The sequence below is a fragment of the Gigantopelta aegis genome, chromosome 11, assembly GCF_016097555.1.
Source record: "Gigantopelta aegis isolate Gae_Host chromosome 11, Gae_host_genome, whole genome shotgun sequence".
In the NCBI taxonomy this organism is placed as follows: domain Eukaryota; kingdom Metazoa; phylum Mollusca; class Gastropoda; order Neomphalida; family Peltospiridae; genus Gigantopelta; species Gigantopelta aegis.
The window spans coordinates 11,086,373-11,106,238 of NC_054709.1; the positions used below are offsets into that span (position 1 = coordinate 11,086,373).

Genomic DNA, 19,866 nt, shown 5'->3' on the forward strand with positions numbered 1-19,866 from the left:
TGACACTATGGATTAGATTTGTGGCTGCAGTAACTATTTGTTATTACTAGTTGTGTGACCCCTTATGTTTTTTGTTTTTTTTCCCCTCAGTATACTTTTGTTAAATGTACAATACTTATGCAGTGTGCACGAGAGAGTGAAACTGGTTTCGGGTATTTGTATAAATGTCATGTGAACTCCCCCTCACACCCACCCACCCCCTCACACACACACGTTTTCTTGCAGGGAGACTAAATGTGAGGCAGGCAGGCTCTAACCCCCCACCCCCCACCCCCACCCCAATAATTCTGAATCAAAAATATTATTGGTAGTAAATCTTAAGCAGAGAATAATTATACTAGACTGCTAGAAATTGCATTCCAGGACAAGGACTTTTACGGAGTAGCATACCCTCGAACCCCCTAAAAACTTTGCTTTGCGCCCTCGATCTCAGTCAGACACCCTACCTCCACCCACACCCCTACGTGCGTCCGCCGTGCCTATGAGGTACTACACGTTTAACACGTGTACTGCTTGGGTTGGTTGATACATTACTTATATCAGTTTTATTGCATTATGTTGTTTTTATCGCGAATGGGGAGTTTCCTAGCAAGCCTTGATATTATTAGTGACTGATAACAGCCGTGTTTATAAGTGCTCACATCTTCTTAAGAGTTTGTTTTGTTTAACAACACCACTAGAGCACATTCATTTATTAATCATCGTCTATTGGATGTCAAACATTTGGTAATTTTGACATATACTCTTAGAGAAGAAACCCTCTACATTTTTCGATTAACAGTGAGGTATCTTTTATACGCACTTTCCCAGTGACAGGACACATACCACAGCATTTGATATACCAGTCGTTGGGACGTATAAAAGTCCACTCAGAGAATGGGTCCACAAAGCCGGTTAGATCCCACGACGTAAGCACCTCGGGTGAGCGATCTACTGACTTCGCTAGATTCTGTCTCATCTGTTTCCCAAACGGCGCTATCGTAATTTCTTATACACCTGCTTGTGTGAACACCGTTCGTTATTTTTCATAACATATATTAATAACACACATACGTGTAATAGTACTTTAAAGGGACATTCCTATGTTTGCTGCATTGTAAGATGTTTCCGACAAACAAAATATTTCTACGATTAAACTTACATATTAAAGGGACATTCCCGAGTTTGCTGCATTGTAAGATGTTTCCGACTAACAAAATATTTCTACGATTAAACTTGCATATTAAATATAGTTTCTTATTTAGAACATCAGTGTCTGTATATTCAATGTGTTTCTGGTCGTCTTAATATTTGTAAGAAGCCCAAACTGGATTTTGTCTTCAAATAATTTCGTACGTACGAAAAAACAATATTATAGGAAATAAGATGAAATTTAACCTAGTACAAATATTAGAACGACCAGAAACATGTTTAATATACAGCCACTAATATTTTATGCAGAAAAATATGTTTATATATAATTACAATCGTTAAAAAGTCTCTGTTAGTCGATAACATCTTAAAAACTACATCAAACTCAGGAATGTCCCTTTAAAGACATACGACTGGTTGTTCGTAGATCATGACCCGATCGCCCAAGCTATCTCAACCAATTTAAAAAATGGACAATTAAAACTGATTATCCTGTGACGTATAGGTTAACCTGATTTTTGTTGTTGTTGTTGTTTTTTTTGTTTTTTAACGCATAAGTTAATTACAAGCCTTAGGGCCGTAAATAGGATTTAGTTGAAAAAGAAGTTTAAATTTATTTCAAATATTTTGTGGGGTTTTTTGTTGTTGTTGTTGTTGTTGTTTGTTTTGTTGGGTGTTTTTTTTTTTTTTTTTGGGGGGGGGGGGGGGTTTGGATGGGGGGGGCTTTAAGTATATGTAAGAAATAGAAAACTAAATCCGTGTTCGTTAGAAACGTTTTTGAAACAATTCGTTGTAAGATAAATGGTAGCTAACAGCCACTCATGTAGTATTCCATATATATATATATATATATATATATATATATATATATATATATATATATATATATATATATATATATAACACGATATAATGAATGAATGAATGTTTAACGACACCCAGTACGAAAAAATGCATCGGCTATTGGGTGTCAAAATATAGTAATGCAAATAAATAACATCAACATCAATATAAAAATTCAAGATTTAAACAAAAACAGTGTAAAGAACTGTGCAAAAACACAAATATCACAGATAGATACTGAATTTTACTCAAAACTTCAATTTTGTGCTGTACTGGCCATTCTCAAAGAAAATGTTACACCCCTGCACCACGGTGAGGTTACAGCACGCGCAGGGGTATAACGATATAGAAATGTTTTTTTTAACGACGCACTCAACACATTTTATTTACGGTTATATGGCGTCAGACATACGGTTATGGACCACACAGATTTTGAGAGGAGACCAGCTGTCGCCACTATATGGGCTACTCTTTCCGATTAGCAGCAAGGGATCTTTTATTTGCGCTTCCCACAGGCAGGATAGCACAAACCATGGCCTTTGTTGAACCAGTTATGGATCACTGGTCGGTGCAAGTGGTTTACACTTACCCATTGAGCCTTGCGGGGCACTCATTCAGGGTTTGGAGTCGGTATCTGGATTAAAAAATCCCATGCCTCGACTAGGATCCGAACCCAGTACCTCCCAGCCTGTTGACTGATGGCCTAACCACGACGCCACCGAGGCCGGTTATATAACGATATATACACGTGCATGTAATAGGCAAGTGTGCAATATATTTACGTATATTTCAATTTGAAAATTTTATATGTGGATTTATAGTCTATGGGTATGCATTATGTATGTGTGCAATACATTTACATGCACATGTCTATAATCATGTATGGATAAATTTTCACGCGATGTTATGGTAATTTAAATATTAAAATGTGTTATATAACTGTATGTATTAAATGTATGTTTCAGTTTCAAAATGTCACAATATATGTATCCATAATCAAGGGGTATGTAATATTCAAGCGTCTACATTTCCCAGAAAAAAAATCCACACCAACCTTTCTCACAATTGTAAACTTTTTTCTTTTTTAAAAAGAAGGGCCTGGAGGTTACAAATTGCGTTGGAACATGTTAGCCAGAAATTTGGAATATTTATGAGCAAGCACGTGTTTTCATAACAGTATTTCCCTCAGGAAAGCGTAAAAAATATCAAAGCATTTGCTACAAAATTATCTTCGAACAGATGCGAGCACGATAAGCATGTACCGTTTCACTTGAATACTTTTTCGTTTCAACCCAGATACATAAATGTAGAGATGCTGGGTGGTTTTTGTATCAAAGTCAACTGACATCACAATCTGCGCCTGGGTGGCTGCAGTTTAGAAGTTGTCTCTTAACAAAAGGAAAGGAATGTTCGTTTAACGACCCCACAGCACATGATTATAAACTACTACGGCTATTTGGCGTCAACATATGGTTATTTTATTTACTTGTTTCTGTGTGTTTCTCTCTGTCTGTGTGTCGCGCTCTCTCTCTCTCTCTCTCTCTCTCTCTCTCTCTCTCTCTCTCTCTCTCTCTCTCTCTCTCTCTCTCTCTCTCCGTCTTTCTTTACCCTATATCTCTCTCTTTCTGCCTCTGTCTCTTTTTCTTCTTTCTCCTTCTTTCTCTCTCTCTCTCTCTCTCTCTCTCTCTCTCTCTCTCTCTCTCTCTCTCTCTCTCTCTCTCTCTTTACCCTATATCTCTCTCTTTCTGCCTCTGTCTCTGTCCTTCTTTCTCCGTCTCTCTCTCTCTCTCTCTCTCTCTCTCTCTCTCTCTCTCTCTCTCTCTCTCTCTCTCTCTCTCTCTCCGTCTTTCTTTACCCTACATCTCTCTCTTTCTGCCTCTGTCTCTTTTTTCTTTCTCTTCTCTCTCTCTCTCTCTCTCTCTCTCTCTCTCTCTCTCTCTCTCTCTCTCTCTCTCTCTCTCTCTCTCTCTCTCTCCGTCTTTCTTTACCCTATATCTCTCTCTTTCTGCCTCTGTCTCTTTTTCTTCTTTCTCCTTCTTTCTCCGTCTCTCTCTCTCTCTCTCTCTCTCTCTCTCTCTCTCTCTCTCTCTCTCTCTCTCTCTCTCTCTCTCTCTCTCTCTCTGTATGTTTCTCTTTGTCTAATTTTCCTTCTATCTCGCTCCATCCCTCTTTCTATCTATGTCTCTCCATATGTCTGTCTCTTATTTTCTATATATCTCTGTATCTGCTTAGCTGTCTCTCTCCCTTTTTATGACTAATATGACATATTAAAGATATTTTCTTGTTTAGAATATCAAGGTCTGTATAAACAGGGTGTTCATAATTAAGACAAAATATATCACGCAAAAACAAGAATCAACAATGACTGCTACAAACATTAGCATACGACCGCGAAAACATTGGATATGCAAACACTGGTAAACAAAAATATTTCTTTATAATATCTGGTTTTAGCCGTCAAAACGGGCGGTATGTAGCCCAGTGGTAAAGAGCCCGCTTGATGCGCGGTCGGTTAAGAATCGATCTCCGTGGGTGGACCCATTGGGCTATTTCTCGTTCCAGCCAGTGCACCACGACTGGTATATCAAAGGCCGTGGTATGTGCTATCCGGTCTGTGGGATGGTGCATATAAAAGATCCCTTCCTACTAATGGAAAAATGTAGCGGGTTTCCTCTCTAAGACTATATATGTCTAAATTAACAAATGTTTGACATCCAATAGCCGATTATTAATAAATAAATGTGCTTTAGTTATGTCGTTAAACAAAACAAACTTTAGTCGTCAAAATAGCTCTATTACTGGGAAACATCTTCTGAGTTTTCAGCCGTAGCAAGATTTCCGTTTGTTCCTTCCTAGATCCCCTCCCATCCCCAGAATCACCAACAAAATAAACACATATCCTGCTAGTTCTGTTTTTAAAACGCTAACTTACCTTAACATGTTTTAAATATAAAGCATTATTACATTTGGAATTATCTCTGGCCGAATTGTGTCAAATTTCGTTTGGCCGTTGTAAGTAATAAATTCTTACATACGACATTATTTTAGACAAAAGTCGACTTTGTCATACATAAATTTACGATGTCCAGATATGCTTTGGTTATGGAGATCTTCATGTTCTAAGTTTTAAAAAAAGGTATATTGTAATTTTAATAATGTAAAAATATTTAATTCTCAGGAAACATTTTAAAATGGCTACAAAGTCAGGACAGTTTCTTTAAACTGTTTCCCCACCTCTTAATACACTAGCAAAGGTTTCCATTATGAGCAAAGCTCCTACATTATGTTAAACATTTTAAGTATCTATCTACTACTAAATCAGTTTCAATCCACATCTCCAAACCGTGAACTAAACACCACTCAATTCCACTTCACAAACTCGTACGATCAGTTTAAATACATAAATATGTTTTCACCGAGCAAAAATTAAGACACAAGGTGCGCGAACCATGCTGCGTGGTGGGATAAAGTAATAACTTGTCTCCCCTTGTCGAGATCTTCTGATAACGCTGATTGCATCTCGCGCACTTGTTACTTACATTTCACACTTATCAACCAGTGGTACATTTCACATCAAAGCAATTATTCTGTCGTGAAGTATCGTGTATATTTCACCCCTAGTTATCATCCCTCGAAGCTCCGGTTGTTGTTGAAAAACCAGCGGAGATCCAGCGAGAGTCCAAAAGGAGGAAGATGTCTTCGGTCACCTCACCGAAGAAGTCCGACCAAACCGAATGGACCATCGTCTGCGATAAACTCCCAGCAAAGTATGGAAGAGCGGTCATGGGCGATTTCACCGACCCAGAACAACTCAAGGGACCCTGGTCAGACAAGCACTGGCGCCAACATCCGACAGGACAAGGGAAGTACCAGATCCGGGGGACCAACCACTCCAACCAACTTTATGTGACAGCGCAGCAGGACGGGCTGTACAGACAAGGACTCCTGATGCCTGCGATGCCCAACGCGACCATTCATCGCATCTTAAAGATGGTACTGCGGGACATCTACACAGGAGCCCTTGAACGTAACAACCAGTATTTGATGGAAGGACTCCCCAACTTCTCACCTGATCAGCCCATCAACTCACCATGAGTCCTGCTGCGCCAACCTTAACTAGGACGGGTAACCTCCTTTTTGGGCTTAGTTGGACTTTAAATACTTTTCGATCGAGTTCAAAATTCGTATGTTTATTTTTTTATAAATAGTCCAACGCAATTTACTTTGGCGCCCGTTCAATTGCTCAAATCACCTTAAAACCTTTTCGGCCGAGCAGTCTAACTTATTTTTGGGTTTAAATTCTTAGTCCGGACATGATGTTAGGTGCAGTTATTCTCCGTAGACTTTAGCTTTTTCTAGATAGACCCGAAGGAATCGAAATTAAGCCAGTCAGAACACGGCCCATTTTCGGTGTCTACTAGTCGGTCCGCGCAGTCGCTGGACACAACTAAATTCTTATTCCAAAATCTGCCCACTTCAAACTTATCCCCCACCCTTTTCTGTCCTGGACTTAGTCACTGGCAAAGGCCAGAGATTATGCCCAGGACAGACATGCTTGAAACCTTCGTGGTATATGAGCATGTAAATAAATATTGGAATGGAATCGAAGCTGTATTATATATTGTATTTATATATTATTAATATACGACATGTCGGGGAGTGGGTTTTTTGTTGTTGTTTATGTTTCTTTTTGTTTGTTTGTTTGTTTGTTTTGGTTGGGGGGTTACTTGTTTGTTGTTGTTTTTATTTGTTTTTGTTTATTTTGTTGTTGGTTTGGTGTGTAGGAGGGTTGTGGGAGCGAGGATTGGGTTTTGTTTTTGTTTGCTGTTGTTTTGTTGTTGTTTTTGTTGTGTGTGTGTTTTTGTTGGGTTTTTTTGCTTTTATTAGGATTTTTTCGAGGGGTTTTGTGGAGGGTTCGCTGTTGTTGTTTTTGTTAATTTTGTTTTGTTCGGGGTTTTGGGTTTTTTTTAACTGTTTACATGTCACACTTATCAACCAGTAGTACATTTCACATCAAAGCAGTTATTCAAGCAATTGTTCTGTGTAGTATCGTGTATATTTCACTTTTAGTTATAGTGTTTCAAAAATATATCATACATTATATATAGCATTATATATAAAATACTTGTTACTTGCATTTCACTTTTCAAACCGGCCTCGGTGGCGTCGTGGCAGGCCATCGGTCTACAGGCTGGTAGGTACTGGGTTCGGATCCCAGTCGAGGCATGGGATTTTTAATCCAGATACCGACTCCAAACCCTGAGTGAGTGCTCCGCAAGGCTCAATGGGTAGGTGTAAACCACTTGCACCGACCAGTGATCCATAACTGGTTCAACAAAGGCCATGGTTTGTGCTATCCTGCCTGTGGGAAGCGCAAATAAAAGATCCCTTGCTGCTAATCGGAAGAGTAGCCCATGTAGTGGCGACAGCGGGTTTCCTCTCAAAATCTGTGTGGTCCTTAACCATATGTCTGACGCCATATAACCGTAACTAAAATGTGTTGAGTGCGTCGTTAAATAAAACACTTCTTTCTTTTTTCACTTTTCAACTAGCAGTACATTTCACATCAAAGCAATTATACCGTCATATATTATCATGTGTATTTCGCCTCTAATTATCATTCAAAATAAACTACATGTATCTAATACAGTGTACATTGCATTATTAATACAATACTGGGCGGGGGCGGGGGTATAGAATACATTTCTAGTACTCACTTTATTTTCGACTGGTACATTTCATATCAAAGCTTTTATTCTGTCTGTCGTGTTTTTGTATAATTCACCTGTAGTTTTCATCTCTCGCAACTATATTGTATATTGCATTATTAATACCGGTGTGTGCCTTGCTTCATAAATTAGTGATATCAAATTGTTGTGCAAAATATTGTGTTTTCAACATGTATTTATTAGTCAAATGTATAAATATAGCTTTTGATAACTTATTTTGTAAGATGGTGAATTTAGGAGTCCCCAATCCTAACACTACGAATGTATTTTGGGGCAACAAAAAAAACAAAAAAACAACAAACATTAGTGATACACTTAATATCAAAGCAGTTATTCAGTGATGTGAACATTTTATCATTAGTTGTATGTCACATTATTAATAAATGATTTTTCACTCTGAAATCAGTGGTATATTTCTCTGCAAAGCAGTTGTTTTGTCGTTCGCATTATTAGCGTATTATATATTTCAGTTAATGTTGTCATCTTCCAAACCTATATATATATTAATATACATACATACATCAATACATACAATCAAAGCAATTATTTTGTTTTATATTACCATTTATATTTGACCTGTTATCAAATGATGTATCGTTTAATATATTGCTTTAGCGAATCTCCTGGTATGTGAAAAGATGCGGTGTCTTGGGGAATCTCGGAGAATGTGCCCAAGACAGTCGTGCTAGAACCTTTGGTGCACGTAAGAACGAGTCAAATGACGGCCTGATTGATCGATTGATTGATTTATTGATTGATTGGTGGATTGTTTGATTGGTGGATTGATTGAATGATTACCTCGGATCGGTTTCGTCAGTGATTAATATGTATTAATTGCAGATAACCTTAAAGGTTAACTATGATCTGTACAGTTTAAAGCTATTTTACTCTATACTTTGTATTCCCAGTAGTCAGTAAAATGTGTTATTCCCAATTTTGCTTCCACGTAAGCGCTGCAAAGCATGTTACAAAATACCTACACTAAACGTTTTAAAATGTATCTAAAAACAAGCAAGCTTTACAGATGACGTCCTTTTAATGTCTACAATACGTACACTATATACGTCACTATTCAAGAGAATTAACTCTTGTTCCTTTGAGCACAAAAAGCGATTTTGATGCAAGCTTTTCAATGTTATATATATATATATATAAATATATATATATATAATTATATAAACTGAAATAGCCTTTATTGGAAATAAAAACATGTAATGTTATCTCCTTATATTTCACATCTTGAAAAACCAAAGTGGAAATAAAAACATATTATCTTCTTATATCTGACTACAACTTGGAAAACCAAAGTGGAAATAAAAACATATTATCTTCTTATATTTGACTACAACTTGGAAAACCAAAGTGGAAATAAAAACATACTATCTTCTTATATTTGACTACAACTTGGGGAGGAAAGTGGAAATAAAAACATACTATCTTCTTATATCTGACTACAACTTGGAAAACCAAAGTGGAAATAAAAACATACTATCTTCTTATATTTGACTACAACTTGGGGAAAAAGTGGAAATAAAAACATACTATCTTCTTATATTTGACTACAACTTGGGGTAAAAAGTGGAAATAAAAACATATTATCTTCTTATATTTGACTACAACTTGGGGGGAAAAAGTGGAAATAAAAACATATTATCTTCTTATATTTGACTATAACTTGCGGTAAAAAGTGGAAATAAAAACATATTATCTTCTTATATTTGACTACAACTTGGGGGGGAAAAGTGGAAATAAAAACATATTATCTTCTTATATTTGACTACAACTTGGGGTAAAAAGTGGAAATAAAAACATATTATCTTCTTATATTTGACTACAACTTGGGGAAAAAGTGGAAATAAAAACATATTATCTTCTTATATTTGACTACAACTTGGGGAAAAAGTGGAAATAAAAACATATTATCTTCTTATATTTGACTATAACTTGCGGTAAAAAGTGGAAATAAAAACATATTATCTTCTTATATTTGACTACAACTTGGGGGGGAAAAGTGGAAATAAAAACATATTATCTTCTTATATTTGACTACAACTTGGGGGGGAAAAGTGGAAATAAAAACATATTATCTTCTTATATTTGACTACAACTTGGGGTAAAAAGTGGAAATAAAAACATATTATCTTCTTATATTTGACTACAACTTGGGTAAAAAGTGGAAATAAAAACATATTATCTTCTTATATTTGACTACAACTTGGGGTAAAAAGTGGAAATAAAAACATATTATCTTCTTATATTTGACTACAACTTGGGGAAAAAGTGGAAATAAAAACATATTATCTTCTTATATTTGACTACAACTTGGGGAAAAAGTGGAAATAAAAACATATTATCTTCTTATATTTGACTACAACTTGGGGAAAAAGTGGAAATAAAAACATACTATCTTCTTATATTTGACTACAACTTGGAAAACCAAAGTGGAAATAAAAACATATTATCTTCTTATATCTGACTACAACTTGGAAAACCAAAGTGGAAATAAAAACATATTATCTTCTTATATTTGACTACAACTTGGGGAAAAAGTGGAAATAAAAACATATTATCTTCTTATATTTGACTACAACTTGGGGAAAAAGTGGAAATAAAAACATACTATCTTGTTATATTTGACTATAACTTGGGGGGAAAAGTGGAAATAAAAACATACTATCTTCTTATATTTAACTACAACTTGGGGAAAAACCCTGGAAATAAAAACATACTATTTCTTACAGTTGACTACATCTTGGGGAAAAAAGTGGAAAGAAAAACATATTATCTTCTTATAGTTGACTACAACTTGGGGAAAAAAACCTGGAAATAAAAACATACTACCTTCCTATATTTAACCACAACTTGGCAGAAAGCATTTTTTTCGGTCTAGTTATAGCTTTACTTTATCATAAAGTTAACCTTTAAGTGATGATGCTGAGTTTTCATTGTTATATTGCTTTAATAACCTTTTACCAATGCAGACAGCTTTAGTAGCCGAGTTGCATGTTCATGGAAACATGCTTGAATCTTACTGGATGAAAAACGTAAACATGTTATATCATTATCTGTAAATCATCATCATCATCATCAGCTTTACATCATCATCATCATCATCATAACCTTTTACCAATCATCGATCATGCCGCCGAATCTTACTGGATGAAAAACGTAAACATGTTATATCATTATCTGTAAATCATCATCATCATCATCATCATCATCATCATCATCATCATCATTCGCCGTCATTATCATCATTAGCATTATCATCATTAGCATTATCATCATTCATCATCATCATCATTAGCATCACCATTAGCATCACCATCACCATCACCATCATCATCACCACCACCACTGGTTAATTAAATTTTACTCTTACCGGCTAGTGAAAAGTGTACATTCTTGATCAAGAACATTGTTTTCTGTGTGTTATTGTGTATACAAATTTCATCCTGTAAAACTATGTTAGATAATAAATAGATAATAAGTAATTTATCATTAATTGTTCTCTAAATACTAGTTCAATGTCAAATTTACAAACGGTATTTTTCCCTTAATCACATGAAATTTTCTGAACACAGCCGTGTATATATAATAATTTACAAAACCAAAAAACAACCCAGGAACGTGGGTATTTGCTATGCGTTCCTGTTTATGTCTGTTTTCTATGTTAATTTTGTTGTTGTTGTTGGACGGGGTATTTTTTATTTTATTATTTTTTTTTTTTTTTTTTTTTTTTGGGGGGGGGGGGGGGGGTATTGTTAATTATTTATTTGCATGGTGTTTGGTGCATTTTGCTGTTATTCAAAGAACACTGCACTGTACTGGACTGGTCTGTATTGTATTATATTGTGTTTATTGTATAGTATAGTATTGTATTGTATTGTATTGTATTGTATTGTATTGTATTGCGTTGTATTGCATTGCATTGTATTGCGTTGCATTGCGTTGCATTGCATTGCACTGCATTGCATTGCATTGCATTGCACTATGTTATAATGTTATATTGTTATACATATATTAAAATATATTGTATTATAGTAAAGTTGTTTTATATTAAATTAGACTATATCATATTAATATTGTATGAATGTATAATATATTTAACTATATTATATTATACTATATTGTTGTATTGTATTGTATCGAAAATTATATTATATCTCATTACATCATACTAAACATATATCGAATATATATATATATATATATATATATATATATATATATATATATATATATATATATATATATATATATATATATATATATGAGTTATACATATATTACATATATAAAGGATTGGGCACAAGACATCCAAATTACGAGGCCCTCTCCGAATTACGAACATTAAGTTGTACAATAACTTATGGCGACTGTAATTTTCAAAAATAATAATAATAATCAATCAATCAAAATAAACGTTTGTGAAAAATGATTGAATGAACTGAAAGGACAGAAAAGGAAAAAAAAAGAAATAGAAGTAATCAATGGTTTAACAGTGTTCATTATTAACATTTTATCTTCTCAGACAGCACAACTGGTAAGTCATAACAATTTTATAGTAAAAGTAATAACAAATAAAGAAATTATTCCACACCACGAGATAAAGTTTATCTATTATTAATAGGAAGAGAACAACATTGTAATACAGTTCTTGAAGACGCCCAGTACTCGCCAGTTAAGAGTAATTTGGAATATAATGTTAATATAAAATTAATGTCAAATACAATATTTATTTTGTCATATTTACTCATATTTGATTTCCTTAAATTAAGAGATAAGATTTATTGCATAAAAATATTATTAACTAATGTAAGAAAAAATATTAAAAGTCATCATTGTTGATTATTTTAAGTTGTGTTGTAAAACTGTTTTTAATGTACATAATTTACATATTGGTCATTACTAATGATTTCATACTTTAAATAAACATTTTTAAATATAAATTAAACATTCATATTATTTTAAAATGGACTTATATACATTGTATTTTGTTATTTGTTATATATTGTATATATTGGTTTTCATGCGGTAAATAAGCTAACTGGCTTTTGTTTGTATTTAAAATATAATTTAACAAATGCGTAAATAAATATTTAATTAAATAAAATAAGTGAATACTTATAATTATAATAAATCAACCGAATAACGAAATAAGCGCAACGCCAATATCTTCAAAGTCTATATAAACTGTTTAGTGTTATATTATATTATATTATATTATATTATATTACCAATATTATTCTCATTGTTATTGCTAACAATATTATTATTATTATTATTAATTATCATTAACAGTATTATTAAAATCATCATTATGTATAAATAGAATGATGAAATCTTCCTAGGTACATATCAACTAACTAAATAACAAAATGAATATTAATGTATGAATGAATGAATACTGGTTAATTAAGAAACATGGGAGGGAAAAAGAAAAAAGTGTAAAATAGATTGAAAACAACACATAGAACTTCAATATCACACCTAGAACCTATACCTGATTTAGAGGTGGTAAAACGTTCTGGCATCAGAGTATTTAAGCCCGTCTAGAGGTGTTGTTTATCAAACAGATTAAATAGAAAAGTAATGAGGATTTGTGGTAAATCTCTGAACGAAATATTTTAGCGAAGAATTAAAATTATCAGTATAACTATTACTTACAGATTACTTACAGAATTTAAACTAACAATATGCACAACCATTGCACAATGAATAAAAATTTACATTTTCTTAAACGGTGGATGTTAATACGCACTAATGTTATTTAGAAACTTAATAGTATCAGTACATATAATTGTGTTTCTCTTAACGAATTCAAATCAAAAGCGTATGAGACGGAGGGGAGGGGTGAGCGGGGTCGTTTGCTGCAGTAAATCCTCAAATACAGGCAAAATTGATGGAGATATTCGGGCGAAATTACCCCCAATTTTAGTTGTAATTCATGCAAAAATACGTAGTGAATCGTTTGCAACCCTATATAGTAGCTGTCTGGCAATAATGCTAATGAGAATAAATGTTGTTATCCAGATTCGAGCATTTTTGTTTAATTTTTAAGGGCAAAAATCAGCCTATCCCCCACCTTTAAAACGTGGGAGACGGTACGCCTATGATTTAAATTATTAATGGATGTAAATTAATTTTTAAAATACAGGTATTAATAGATAGAAATATTATCTAAATATTCAAAAATATCAAAAGACACCAAAATTATTAAAATAATTATAATTATCAATAGATACAACTATTACTTTAGAATTGAACTATCAATAAACACAAATATGATTTGAGAATTACAACTATCGATAAATACAATATTATTTAAGAATGATAATTTTCAATAGATACAAATATGATTTTAAAATTAGAACTATCAATAGATACAAATATGATTTTAAAATTAAAACTTTCAATAGACACAAATATTATTTTTAAATTAGAACTATCAATAGATAAAAATATGATTTAAGAATTATAAATATAAATAGATACAAATTTGATTTTAAAATCAGAACTATCAATAGATACAAATATGATTTAAGAATTAGAACTATAAATATATACAGATATGATTTTAAAATTAGAACTATCAATAGATACAAATATGATTTTAAATTTAGAACTACCAATAGATACAAATATGATTTAAGAATTAAAACTATTATTAGACACACAAATTTCACTTTAAAATTTAAACTACCATTAGATACAAATATGACTTAAGAATTAAAAATATTCTTAGATACTAAACAGATCTATGAGTTAAGAATTAAAACTATCATTACATACAAATATTATTTTTGAATTGAAATTTACAGTTGTCATATACAATTAAATTAATTATCTGATGAAAACATTACTTAAAGAATGGTACTGATCAATTAGGAATTTGTACTTTTTTTCTCTCTCTCTTGCTTCAGGAATTAAAAGTATCAATAGATACAGATATTAATTACGTAATTATCCGTAAGATTATTAAAGAATTAAACGAATCAGTAGATAAAAATATTGCTTACAGAATGAATGAATGTTTAACGACACCCAAGCACGAAAAATACATCAGTTATTGGGTGTTGCTTACAGAGTCGAACCTATCAATGCAAAAAAATTATTTTTAAAATATTAAACCAATGAAATATACAGATATTTCTTAATATTAAGACATTTATGTATTTTTGGGTATGATAATCTTGAAATATACAGAAATGTCTTAATATTAAAATACTTACCTATGTGTTGTTTAGTCTTAAAATATTAAAACAATGACAATAATCACATAGTTTCGTTCTATTAAAGTACTTTGCCAACCTTTTTCATTTGTTTTCTTAAACTATGAAAATATACACATAATTCTTAATATTCAACTAGTTATCTACCTTTTGATTTGTTTTAAAAGTTTTAAAATTGTGACAGTATACAGGTACAATGTATTTCTTAACATTAAAGTATTTAAACTATGACAATATACATATATTTCTTAACATTAAAGTGTTTAAACTATGACAATATACATATATATCTTAACATTAAAGTGTTTAAACTATGACAATATACATATATATCTTAACATTAAAGTGTTTAAACTATGACAATATACATATATATCTTAACATTAAAGTGTTTAAACTATGACAATATACATATATATCTTAACATTAAAGTATTTAAACTATGACAATATACATATATATCTTAACATTAAAGTGTTTACCAACTGTTTTGGTTTGTTTTCTTTCTTGTTTTAAAGTATTAAAATTATTAATCTGAACGACAAAACAGTTACAGTATTACAAATTGTATTTATGTACAAGGAAGAGTCGAAGGGACGTTTTGACTAGGTGGACTGCTGTAATGAAATACAGTTAAAGTTTGTTTTGTTTAACGATTGCACTAGAGTACCTTTGTTAATTAAGCATCGGCTATTAGATATCAAACATTTGGTAAATCTGAAATATAGTCTTCTGATGAAACCCGCTACATTTTTTCCATCAGCAATAGGGGACAGCACATACCTCGGCTTTTGTTACACCAATCGTGGGGCACTTGACTACAAGAGAACTACAGATATTTTAATATTAAAATAATGACAAACCTTGCATTTGATACCACAGTCGTGGGGTACTGGTTGAGAGAGGGGGGAAACTTCACTGTAAGAGAACTACAGATAATTTAATATTAAAATAATGACATACCAGAGCATTTGATACACCAGTCGTGGAGCACTAGTTGGAACGGGCAAACAACTTTTTAATGACCTACCTTTTGGTTTGTTTTCTTTCTTGTCAAGATCCGGAGAAAGACACGGGGTGGAATCGGAATTGCACATTGACGTCATCGGGTGGTACGAATTTTGCACGATCTCCCCGGGGTAACCGCCCCTCCCTGGGGGTGAGGGGGACGGGTAGGGGTTCTGTAGCTGTGCGCCGCCGTTCACGGAGTAGTCCTTGCACGTGGCCGTGGGGAGGTAATGGTTCTGGTGCCTGGACCCACGGTCCACGCCGTTGGGGTAGCCGCCGTGCATGAGGCCCCAGGAATCGCCGGAGTACGAAGAGTAGCCGAGGTTGGCGGCCGAACCCATCCCCATGCCGCCGTGCATGCAGTCGAAAGGGTTCGGACGCTGCAGGAAGCGGCCCATGTTGTAACCGCACGACGACGACGCTAAACCGCCGACGTTGGAACGTCCTACAAGACGCTCTGGTCCCTCCATTGCGAAAATATCTGTCCTTGTTGCTACTGCGTCGTAGAGAAAAACACACTTGACGACGTCGAAACAGTACACAAAAGGGCGTTTTCGGATTCCGAACTATAACTATTAAAAAACTTTTGCTCTCTCCTTTTCTCTCTCTCTCTCTCCAAATTTCCAAAACTTTTAACAAAGAACACTGTTTCCTTTTTCTTGCTCTGCTACATACATATCGTTCATAAAATTAGAAATAACTGCTAGCGATTCCATTGTATTATAACCAATCTGGTATCGGTCCTCATTTCTTTTCCTGCAATTCCGAAAGACTAAAAACGTGTTTTCCACTAGTCTTCTGTTGTAAGAAAAATGAACGTGTTTCACAAATTCTCTTTCTCGGTTTGGTTGAAGAAAACGAACAAACAAAAAAAAACAGAAAGAAGAAGCAGGAACCAAAAATGATGCCAAGATTTGGGATGGCTAAGTATTAACATGTAGTGCGCTCTCGTCTGCTACAAATCACTTCTGCAGCTTGTGCGATGGTTGACTCGTTGCGAGGCAAAACACGGCACCAGCAGGATCGAGTGTCATATTCTTCGCCGTCTGCTCGATCCATCATCTCGCGGAGGGATACAAAGAATAGTTCGCCTGGGGAGCGGACGGATTTTGGAGGTGCTAAATTCCGAAGATAAGTTCCTTAATGCGGATTAAGTGTTTGACTAAAGCATTGGGGTTCTTGACTGGCATCAATGATTGACGGATCCAGAGGTGGGGTGAGGAAGCGTGACAGGGGTCGTGTGACACACCCTATCTCCAAAATCAAATTCTGCTGTCTAATTACAAAACACATAGAAAAGTTAATTGTGTTTCTTTTTTCTCTGTTTCCTTTATTCTTTCTTCTTTCTCTTTTTCAATAATATTTATTTCTGTTCATATTTAAATTGCAAAAATATATTACTGTCGTAATGTGTATGTATTATGTAGACGGCCTAGTAAGTTGTATAACTTGTGCTTAATCCATTTGTTCTTTAAAAAGCAATAAAATATGTTTCAATGAAATCAAATTTAAATTCTTTATTCGCTCAGACCATATACATGGTACATGAGGTAAAATATAATACAATGTAATATAACTACCTCGCTCATTTGAACAATCTCATTGTTTTTTTAAGGGAAAGACCCTAGTTTTTAAGCACTATGGAATGTTTTTCACTATTAGAGCTGTTTATGATCACTGAAATCAAACATTACTTATATTTTATTGTTTAGATTATCCATTTCCGTACAATTAAAGTGTTTCTGGTCATCCTGGTGTTTCTAATACCACAAAATGTATTTTTCATATTTTAAAAAATGCACGTGCGTCTGAGAAGTAACGACTATGGAGTCGCGTTTTAAGGGTATTTCAACGTCACAGACTCTTGTTTCACTCTGTTGTATCCAAATTTGTTACAGGTTTGTATATTAACCAAACTTAGAGTCCATGTTTACAGGTTGAAACTAGGGTCTAGTTGAAAAATATGACTTAGTGTTTAAAAACTAGGGTCTGTCTCTTTAATGATCCCAGCAAAATCTGGGCATCTTGGTTTCAAAAATGTCCAGGAAGCATGTCCCCAAATTCTCTTATACATCTCACCCCTTTTGGGAGCTCGGCTTATTTGCCTTCGACAAACTCAGACTTACTCTGTTTGGAATTTAGTGAAATATATGTTAAACATGGCATTTTAAAAATAAAATAAATTATTGTTTGGAAAATGGCGTTCGCGCGCTTAAAAATGAAAATTTCCATTTGGTTGGTAGCCCTGTGAAAACGTAATATTGTCATTATTATTGTTAGTATAGTACAGTATAGTATAGTATAGTATAGTATAGTATAGTATAGTATAGTATAGTATAATATAGTATAGTAGTGTTACTATTTTGGCGTTCTTCAAACCTTCACATCAAGAGCCTGTCTTGAATTTCTGTAGGCATTAAGACAATCGCCGGCCTCGGTGGTGTTGTGGTTAAGCCATCGGACATAAAAGTGGTAGGTACACCTCTCTCTCTCTCTCTCTCTCTCTCTCTCTCTCTCTCTCTCTCTCTCTCTCTCTCTCTCTCTCTCTCTCTCTCTCTCTCTCTCTCTCTCTCTCTCTCACCACTAATAACTAACGATTAACCCACTGTCCTGGACATACAGCTCAGACAGCTGAGGTGTGTGTCTGTGCGCGCGGACCCAGGACAGCTTGCTTGAACCTTAATTGGATACAAGCACGAACATAAGTTGAAGTAATAGCCAAGATCAAAGCTTATGAAAAACAATTAATATTCTAAGCAAGCAAGATACCATAAGTTTCAGGTATCTTGCTTAGAATATTAATATATACTCAACAAAATTAATTAAAGGCGCAGATCCTAATTTCAACCCGTGAAAATGGACACTAAGTTTGGTTAACCTACACACGTGTAAATCATCTGGATAAAAGTTACAGTATTTAGAGTGAAACAAGTCTGTGACGTTGAAACGGCGAAATACTTTTTTAAAAAGACTACAGTTCGCCTTCATAATCGTACTGATCGAGGATTTTCTCGTTCCAACCAGTGCACCACAACTGGTCAAATGCCGTGGTATGTGTTATCCTGTCTGTGGGAAAGTGCATATAAAAGATCCCTTGCTGCATTAGAAAAAACATGTAGTGGGTTTCCTCTGATGACTATGTGTCAGAATTACCAAATGTTTGATATCCAATAGCCAATGATTAATGAATTATATGTTCTAGTGGTGTCGTTAAACAAAACAAACGTTTTTCATAACCGTAACGCTGATCTAAGACTATCAACTGTCAATTTTTAAAATTGTAATACAATGTACATGCATATGGGATTTAGTAATCAGTATGCAAGTTGTGTGTCGTAACATGTATGCCAAACAGATTTCAGCAGTGTAGTAACTGTTGCTATTATATTACACAAAAACTGAGTGTACTAATTCGTATGCTAAGCAGATATATGAAATATAGTTACCAGTATATTAAACAAGAACTGCGTGTCTTAATCTGTATGCAAAATAAATATATTTACCCATATTAATCAGATATTTAGTATTTTCAGTACACTTTAGATGAATATATTTCAAAACAGAATTTCGTCTGTAGTATAACTTAATATATTGTTTCCTTAACTCTTGAAATACTGGGCATACCAACATGAAATGATATTCATCTTCTACATCGTTATTACAGAGGTGGCATTTTCTGTTAATACGTTCATTGTTAATATCTCCCTCTTTTAATTGAAGGGACGACAGATTTAATTTTGTGATATACTTTATATATTGAACGGGTATATGTTTGCATAAGTAAAATTGTAAACTAACATCCATTACGATTTTGCTAACGTTTGGATTTCATTTAACAAGTTTTGCTTTGCTTGGTCAAACAATGCTTCGCTTGATTTCTAATAAAGTATAAACCGGCCTCTGTGGCGCAGTGGTTAAGT

The 19,866-nt window shown here is 33.9% G+C and overlaps 1 protein-coding gene across 1 annotated transcript in view; it reads right to left on the reverse strand.

Moving 5' to 3' along the window:
* Positions 1 to 16,416, reverse strand: part of LOC121384951 (homeobox protein MOX-2-like) — a 38,881-nt gene extending 22,465 nt beyond the window's left edge. The window contains exon 1 of the mRNA XM_041515443.1: positions 15,969 to 16,416. Coding sequence (XP_041371377.1) covers positions 15,969 to 16,416 — 448 coding nt within the window. The remainder of the gene's footprint in view (positions 1 to 15,968) is intronic.
* Between the last annotated feature and the right edge of the window lie 3,450 nt (positions 16,417 to 19,866).